At 42.3% G+C, this 8,955-nt stretch overlaps 1 protein-coding gene across 1 annotated transcript in view; it reads right to left on the bottom strand.

Moving 5' to 3' along the window:
- Positions 1 to 127: 127 nt before the first annotated feature.
- Positions 128 to 8,955, bottom strand: part of rgs7a (regulator of G protein signaling 7a) — a 33,931-nt gene continuing 25,103 nt past the window's right edge. Inside the window, exons 5-18 of the mRNA XM_057046751.1 lie at positions 7,513 to 7,619; positions 6,890 to 6,941; positions 6,281 to 6,345; positions 5,898 to 5,974; positions 5,705 to 5,786; positions 3,216 to 3,290; positions 3,032 to 3,130; positions 2,843 to 2,904; positions 2,407 to 2,517; positions 2,180 to 2,305; positions 1,682 to 1,868; positions 1,432 to 1,521; positions 1,181 to 1,217; positions 128 to 950 (exon numbers count right to left, since the gene is read on the bottom strand). Of these exons, the coding sequence (XP_056902731.1) occupies positions 1,197 to 1,217; positions 1,432 to 1,521; positions 1,682 to 1,868; positions 2,180 to 2,305; positions 2,407 to 2,517; positions 2,843 to 2,904; positions 3,032 to 3,130; positions 3,216 to 3,290; positions 5,705 to 5,786; positions 5,898 to 5,974; positions 6,281 to 6,345; positions 6,890 to 6,941; positions 7,513 to 7,619 (1,154 nt within the window). The 3' untranslated portion in view covers positions 128 to 950; positions 1,181 to 1,196. The remainder of the gene's footprint in view (positions 951 to 1,180; positions 1,218 to 1,431; positions 1,522 to 1,681; positions 1,869 to 2,179; positions 2,306 to 2,406; positions 2,518 to 2,842; positions 2,905 to 3,031; positions 3,131 to 3,215; positions 3,291 to 5,704; positions 5,787 to 5,897; positions 5,975 to 6,280; positions 6,346 to 6,889; positions 6,942 to 7,512; positions 7,620 to 8,955) is intronic.

Raw genomic sequence — 8,955 nt, 5'->3', positions numbered from 1 at the left:
ATGTCTCCACCCAGTGGCTGAAAGCAAATGTACAACTTTTGATCACCAGTTTTGTTCCACTACGTGATCGAAAAAGCATCAAGAGCCTGATAAGTTCAACAAGAAACCACACTCGGGTCAGTCATAATTACAGATAGAGGGGGGAACTTTAATAATACAAGTAAAAGTGTCTTTAAATATGGTATAAAAATAAATGCAGGAGAAAAGAATTATGTTCTACATAAGACAGGAGACAGTATTTCTGTCATTTCAATGTGACTTTACAAGTGCAATGAAAACCATAATGTGCTAGTTTAATTGGAATTTAAGTGGAATTAAAGAATGCAAAGCAAAATCAATGCACAAAAAATAGTCATTGTAGTAATATATATATGTGTGTGTGTGTGTATATATATGTGTGTGTGTGTGTGTGTGTATATATATATATATACACACACATTCTGCACATCACTTTCCATAGCATGACAAAGTATGTGTGATCTCAGATCATGTACAGCGATGACACTGCTTATGTTTGTAGTTTTGCGTTGTCACACCTATTTTCTGTATATTTTCCCTCTCTGACATCATTTGTGTGAGCTGGAAGTGAGAGCAGGCGCTCTATTCCCAGCGGTAAGAATAGGAGCACCAAATTTCAGGATTTAGACTGTCAACGTCCTCAAAGGTCCAGCTATGGCTCCTCTGTATTCATGAATAGTGGAAATATAGCAAGTATTGTAAAAGGAGAGAAGTGAGGGAGCAACCTCTCGGTGGACATGCAACATCCGGTGGACAAGAGACAAACAGATGGCCCAGCTCGTCGCCTGGCTAAGCCAATAGCTGATGGATGTACAATGATGACAAAGATGAGAAGGCCTCCGTCTCCATGTCCAAGAGAGGGAGAAATGGGATTGATTTTTAGGGTGATGGCACATCATGGTCAGCTTCTTGGATGCGTGGTTTCCACTGTGCTGAGGACATAAAGGTAGGACAGTAGAAAAGGAGTGATTTAATTAATGAGAGATTTGATTTAATTTCTGCTTTAATAACATTTGCAGTCTTGGACATGAGTAATGAGGTTTGCACAGCATGTGCAAATTAAAACTTTAAACACTTTTTCAGAGGTTATTTTCAGGATTGCTGACAGTACAACAACCATATTACCATTTACATCATGTATTGATTTTTTAATGGACATTACCTGGAAGCAAGAGCCCTCAGAATAAGTTCTTACTTTTCTGTGGGGACAGAACAGAACACATTAAGCAATTTTACTTTGCAGAGGATTTAAGTGGATTTAAAAGGATTTTCTTGTGTGGTCAAAAATATCTCTTCCTGATAACAAAAATAGGCATCATGTCTTCAGATGTGAGTCCAGGTGCAACCACTGGTTCCAGAACAGATGAGTGTGATTTAGCTGCAGACACGGCTGATATCTGAAGAGAGTTTTACCTTCTTTTTGGCCTGTAATAACTCCTGGTAGGCACTGGAGCGTATGAAGCGGCTGTAGGAATCACTCTTCATTAATTTGTAAATGTGTTCCTGTTGTTAAAAAAGTGATTAAAAATAAAGATGAGCTCCTAGATTCTGTGATGTGATGAATTCACTGAGCAGATCAAAGGCAGCATTCCCCTCAGTGGAGGATAAAATGTACATTAATATGCTCAGATGCAGTTTCATGCATTTTTACTGTAAGTGGCACCTGTGCATCCTCAAAAGCATAGCGTCCAGGGTCTTTAACGTTCTGGGTGGTTTTGTCATAGCTCTTTGAGTCCACGTTGATGGCACTGGGTGCTCCAGGGGCCAGAAACTCCTGCCAGATTTCCTGAACTCTTGCTGGAACTTCTCTGATGGGCCGTTTCTTTAAGTCCTGGACAGCGAGCCAGAACCTACGGGCCAAACGTATAAACTAATCGTTTATATCCCTTATATGGTACAGCTAATCCTAAAATAATCTTAATCATTTGTTTATCTAAAAAAGAAATCTCATTCAGAACCATCTGAGGTGAAGATGCCAGCACCTTTGTTTGATTACAATAAATAAGGACTCTTCAAATAAAGCACAACCTAAAAAGGCTTACATCCTCACGCAGATGTTTACTTAACATGGGCCAGGATTTAAAATTCTAACTTCTGCAAAAATTGCATTAGAGCACAACCTAAATTAGCTTTTTATGGAAACAGATGGGCTTCATCACACCTGAGATTCTCTGAGCTGAACTCAGACTCCAAGAACTTGAGGAACTGCTCTCTCCCCACTGGATCTTTTAAGACCTCATCGATGCCAAATGCCCACCTCTTGACTCTCTGTTGGCTCGGCTCCTTACTACTCAACACACAGGAACACAACTTTGATGGGCAGCCAATGCACAGAATATTCAGATCATCGCCACTGAATGTGTCCGTCCATATCATAAATGTAAAGACCTTGTTTCAAGCTCCCAGACTGTGGTGTCATCTGAGATCCACGGGTTGGATGGGTCGGGAGGTGTAAGGAAAGGGTCGTATTCCAGGTACTGCTCCGTGTACCCCAGCAAACTTGTTTTTGCAGAGACACAAGTAAAGACCCCTCAGGGGTGCAAAATACATACAATAATCTAAATATTTGAGTTACTGTGCAGCAATACTTTAAAGAGGAAGGAGACAGGGCTCCTGTATTTGCTATATCTCCTTTCAGAAGAGGACAGCAAGGCTTTTCATTGAGAATCATCTACATTGGCACTGATGCTTAGTAAAAGATCTGTCTGGGCCCAAATACTCCTGAAGGTCATCAAGCTCGTGATTCTACTGGTGTTGGGCTGTTAAAGGCTCACTAAACAGATCAATGGCATAACTGAATACAGACACAAGCAGCATTGCTCACCTCTCCGCCACTTTGGACATTTTCAGTCGATGTCTGTCTAATTGCAACTGCCAGAAGGTGATCTGAAACCACAGCGAAGAACAATCACCCTTCTCCATGACAGAAAGAAGAACATCTGTGGCATCATCATCTGTTGCTTTGCATCTGTTAAACCAGGTGACTTTACGCTCTTGAACGAGCAGAGCTGACCTGCTCCTGCAGCTCTTCTTCTGTGGGCAGTTTGGCTTCTGGGGCAGGAACATGCGTTGGACTGTGCGTACGGATGTCATTCTGCAACCCATAGACAGACTGAGGCAGAAGAAATGTTAGTGTAACACAAACAGCAGGAGCAGAAGAGCTGACAAGCTTGTGCACTACAATGTCCACACTGTACCTTTCTGGTTTTATGAGGGTTTTTCATTCTTGAGGATTTCTTGATGTCGACTTCTGTGGTGTTCACACATCCAGGCTATGAGAACAAAACCAGAATGTTGATTTCAGTAGAATTTGTCAGTTTTGGCCATTTTGGCCTTTGGAATTCTAGCACATTACAGGAGATGCATCTCCAGATGTATGTGAAGTCATTCAGGTTCTATGTGATGGCATGCCAGCTGCTGCTTAATTAAACAAGGAATTTGCAGATACTTGCAAAATAAATTAGTTGGTAAGAAACCGTTGTGGGTGTACAAATTCTCTCTGATTAAACAAGTGGTCCAATCCAGCTAGAGAGCTTCAGGAGAGCAAAACAACCTGAGTATGGAAATCTGAATTAATATTGATTACTTTGCACCAAGGACACAAAAAATTGAACTTGTTTTCCAATTTAGCTTGAGGCAGGGACTTTCAGGGACCCAAGAGGCAAATCTAGAACCTTTGGGGGAAACTAATTGCCAATGTAAAGCAAGTGTGGCTGACCAGGAACAGAGCAGCAGTCACGCTGATGCATTGTGACACTTATTGATGTGACATTTATGTGAAATACACATCCTGGGATTTAGCATCTTTACCAGCCCTGCTTCAGAGAAAACAAATAAAATCCACATCTCATACAAAAGATTCAAAATTGCATCCTGTACCTGTAAAACGTGTCAATATTAATGTAGGTGTTCAACCACAACAGTACTGCCCTCTGTTGGGAGACTGGACTATAACGATGACTGATCATAAACACTTTTTACTAGTTGCATTTTCAACTGGCCTGTTTTACACTGACATTTAAAATTGTCATTTTAGTTAGCTCATTTTGAAATGACCTAATTGTTTATTCAAGCTTCTGTGTGCAAAAACAGGTAAACAACAAATAACAAGTCTCATATCTGTGAGGATTCTCAATCATCCAGGTCATAGTTATCCATATAAGATCTCTGCATCTGGACTTGTTAGGGTTCTTCAGTTCTAAACTTAGTATGGGTACAGGGCCAGAGAAGATTGTTGGTTTGAGGGGGTGCCACAGAAGCCATCCATGTTAAATTGGAAAATCCATCTTTAAACAGAGACATCCACATATAATCCAGTCCTCCACTCTTTCCACCAACAATCCAAGGTTCACATCGTTTCATGAGATCTGGTGTCTCACCACCATGTGACCCGGCAGACAAAGAGGAAGCACCCAAACCAAAACTAAGTGCACGACTCTAACAAAGACCCTGCCAACCACTCCCAGATGACCACCCAGATCATTAGCTGTTAATGGTCCACAACGGCTATATTTTCAAGCTTTGCCCTCAGCGAGTTTAAAACTGAAGAAGCCTTCTGGAGAGAAAGCAAAACGCCTTCAAGGAAAACCCTAACAAGTCCAGTTGATGCTGAGATCTTAGATAACAAGTCCTGTGGTTTGCCTTTGTGCATATTAACGTGTGAGTTCAATGAGAGTGATCTTTGTTGTTGTCTACAGATTTTGACGAAGCTGCAAATGAGATATATCAACTATCTGTGAGCACCAAGAGAAGCCGGCCAGAGTCAGAGGAGCAAGTCAGGAACAAAGGAATCAACTTATGGCACTCCCAAACCGCCGCAGGCTCATGAGATCCACTGGCTTCAGTTAGCTACATTTGCAAAAACATTAAAGAATTTTTATTAGTTTAATCTGAATAAATCAATCTTTATCAATCAATCAATCTTTATTTGTATAGCGTCTTTTACAATCAGAATTGTTTCAAGGCGCTTTCCAGAATCCCAGGGCCTAACCCCCAACAAGCAACAGTGGCAAGGAAAAAAACCCCTTTAACAGGAAGAAACCTTGAGCAGGACCAGGCTCATGTAGGGGGACCCTCCTGCTGATGGCCGGCTGGGTAGAGAGAGAGGAGAAGGGGGAGGACAGGTTGAGGATAGAATAAGTAGGAGAGGATAGGGTTAGGATAGGATAGGGTCGCTGGAGTCGGCTTCACGTAGCGCAAAACAGAGTCGCCAATTACCAGGGTCGGTTTCTCAGCGGGTGTGTCGCCGAGTGGGGAAAAGCGGTTAGCCACGGGAAGCGGTTGGTGGTGCACCGTGGGCCTTTGGTTTGGGCTACGCTTCCTGCGAACCGTCACCCAGCCGCCCTGGCTAGCCGGCTGCTGCTCCGCAGCAGCTAGCTTCCCCTGGCTACCTGACGCAACTCTAGCTAACCAAGCTGCGGAACCGCGTCTTAAGATCGCTAAGTCTCGCCTCCATAACCGTAAATAAACTACACTTTCTGCACCTATTCCCTTCACTAAAGGAGGCAGAGGAGTAACTAAACATTTCACACGCTGAATAGATAAAGACACCGGGTGAAACAGACGATGAGGCCATGCTAATGCTAATAGTCGGCGGAGCCCTGTATTTGGGTTGTTTCGCACTGTTGTTATCAGGTGACTAGAATGTCCCAAGTGTTAAAATTTTAAAGAACGCAGCTTCACCCACCACTGGTCTGTGCACATCCCAGAAAGCTCTCTCTTGACTGTCCAGAATCTTCCGCTCAATTTTGTCTCGTTTCTTGTCCACTCTAAGAGAAAAACAGGAACAGAACTGTTTTAGCAGAGCTGATTCTCATCCAGGTATGAGTGGAACTGGACTTATGCTGGCTGGTTGTGTGCGAGGTTTAGATGGAACCTACTTTGCTTGTGCTTCTGCTTGCATAAAAATGAATTCCCATTTCCTGGCGAAAGCTCGCTGTAGCCTTGCTAAGCTTTCCTGCAAGTAAACAAGTGCAAAAATAGGGGGAAAGGGCCTCTATGTTCAAAAAGAGCTGGCAGATAAGGTAGAGATAACATAATCCAGTCAAAATCTACTGTTTTCCAATTATACTGCTCCTCAAACTGATATCACTCTGTTAAAATGTATTTAGCACATTGGAAATGAACCCAGAATTCAAGTTTTATCATTTTTATATGAACAATATGTGTGATTAAGATCTTACATGAAGGAGTGGATTTCAGGCGAAACAAAAAGACCCGAAAGACATCCTGAAACCACTTGTGTGTGCTGACATTCACTCACCGCCTCGTAGTCCGCCAGCTCCAGACGGGCTTTGTTTTGCATTGTTCGTTTGCAGAGGTAAACAGCTGGGAGTGAGAGGGAGAAGCAATCTGTGTGTCAGAGGCACAACAGGACCTCGATGTGGCTTTAAAAGCCTTAAATGGCCCTTCATTTAGTCATTTAATTCTCTCAGCTGCATGTTTATACAGGCCCACAAATCATAAAGGTCACTGATGGTGCACGGTGTCTGAGCGTCTGTTTGCCAAAGTGCTTCTGGGAGATTTTGAGTTTTCGCTTTTCATCATCATCTTTTCCTGCGTTAACTAACCATTATGTGGAGGCTTTATTGTGCCATTAGTCCAGCATCATTTATGTGAATCGGAGATGCTGTAACTTTGCTGAATGTCCACAGGATTATCTGCACACTGAGCATTAGAACCATCCCTGAGCGACAATGCAGGCTGCTAATGAAAGAGCAGCGAGACTGGCTATTTACAACAGCACTCTGGTGTTAGTGGGACTCTGCTGCTCACCCTTGTGGCAGCAGTTAAATGCTTTTGTCAGATGCACAAAACAGCTGCATGAACACAAATATGCTGTTCGCAAACCAGGAGTGAAACAAGCTCCTACCGTAGTCTGTGTTTTCTGGTTCCCAGCAATTGGATGGCCAAAAGTATGGAGTCTAAGGGGAAAGGGTTCATTACACACAAATCAGAGGGGACCTGAAACTGCTGATGTAGCAAACCCACATGACATGGCATGTTGTTGCATCTGCCACAAATAAAAAACTTGGGTCCCATTTTCTGCTCCTTCAAGCACTGATGGGTGACATCAGTTATCTCATAAAGAATGGAATAATTTTCCAGAGAAACCAGTTAGGAGTAAACCCCACACTTTGATTTATTTTCTTTAATACTGCACAGCACATTAAAGTAAAACTGTCAACTTTATCCAAGGAAATGTGTTTTTTTAATGAAGACTGTAATAAGACACATCAAGTATAAATCACTTAATTATGTCCCCATAAAATGTTTTTGAATAATATCAAGGATAAATAACACATTACATGGCTGTTTGAAAACTTTATTATTTTTTTTTAATTTTCTCTCTATCACCTAAAATAGCAGGTTGTGTGGGGGGCTATTAATGCCCCCTAGCGGGGTGGAGCTCGTAAATATTTCAGCAGTCTCAGCTTTGAGTGTTTTCAAATCACGGTTATGGAAGGATCGAAAATCAGGAATAAGTGACATTACCTGAAATCTGTAGAAAGTGCCGTCGTCTTTGAGAGTAAGGACGTGGTCTGAGATGGGGAAGAAGTAACCATGTGCAGCCATAAGAGTTCCAAGGTGAAGAGCCTCCACTGTTCAGAAAGAACACAGACCCGAAGGTCATTTCATAAAGAGCTTTCAGGCCACCTGAAGCTGTTACTGAGTTCTGTTGTGTTTGGATGTGTCAGTACAGTTGGCCCAGTTCCAGGTGTGTATACAGGGACGACTGTAGATTTAAAAACTGAGATCAAACAGGAAAAGAACAATATTGCAGAAAAGACCCTGATTATCCATGCATGAACCGCATCCACACCCTGGCCTGAAAACCACGCTAAACCTCCACGCTAAGACATTCTGACAGTCCTGACCGAAGGACAGACCGTCTCAGCACCAGCACCGTCCCAGCAGAATGTCTTCTTGATTAGTCAGTTTCAGCTGAGAGGCCTGAAGCCATCAGTTAATTCACCTGCTGTTGCACTGGTGTGGAGAGAAATCTGTCCCAGCACGTGACTGTCCCTGATTTAAGGCCATCAGATAATGAAAACATGTAATCATCATCAGCTGTGCCCTCCTCAGGTGCCAGTCTCCCCCACACCTGCAGCGCTCCTCCTGGATTCCTCATGTATTATTCATGTTTGGAGGAAAACTCAGTTAACGTAGACAGATTTTCCTGTTCATGGTGGAGTCATTTAGATGTTGTTTTATTTACTCCAGTTGGAATGTGTTGAAGGAAAATACCAGATATAGAAGCTAAAAAGGCTGACGGACGTGCTACTAATACAACTGGAAATGGTCACATTGATTGTTCACCACTGAGGCGACAGTTACAGCTTTGAGAGACGCAGGTGTGTGTGTGTGTTTTGTGTGTGTGTGTGTGTGTGTGTAAGAGAGTGACTGGGCTCCATTTATTAATAAGTGATGATTCATAAGTTATTTAAAGGCTGTTTATATATCAACACACTCTTCCCTCCTAATCCCCTGGGTTATGTCTCACTAGCTACATCTTTATGAGCTCTCAGACTCTTAATTTCAAACAGTTTCCCCTCTGTGAAGGTATCAGAGCTCCATGGTCAGTTCATATTATTTACTCCTACAGTAGAGGGCTTCAGGAGGAGTAATAATGCAAGAAGTGATGGCTCCCACACATTTAAAAAGAACAAAATCTGATCTCTGAAGTCTGTATTGCCGCTTTAGAAGCAGAAATGAGAAGACCAATGAGATGGAAGGTCAAATAAAGGTTAGCAACATGGTCTGAATCTCTTCCAATTTTGTCCTTTACACTGAGACATTTGTCTTCTAAGCTTTTATATGTAAATAAACAATAGTAATAATCATTATCATCTTTATTTATATGGCACCTTGGGATGGCACAATGGGATTTGAAGGAGCTTAAACAGCAGCAGGAAGAAACTGAAGAATTGTTAAACA

This window comes from Takifugu flavidus, chromosome 11 (genome assembly GCF_003711565.1).
Source record: "Takifugu flavidus isolate HTHZ2018 chromosome 11, ASM371156v2, whole genome shotgun sequence".
NCBI lineage: Eukaryota > Metazoa > Chordata > Actinopteri > Tetraodontiformes > Tetraodontidae > Takifugu > Takifugu flavidus.
This window is presented reverse-complemented; position numbering and strand designations above follow the sequence as displayed.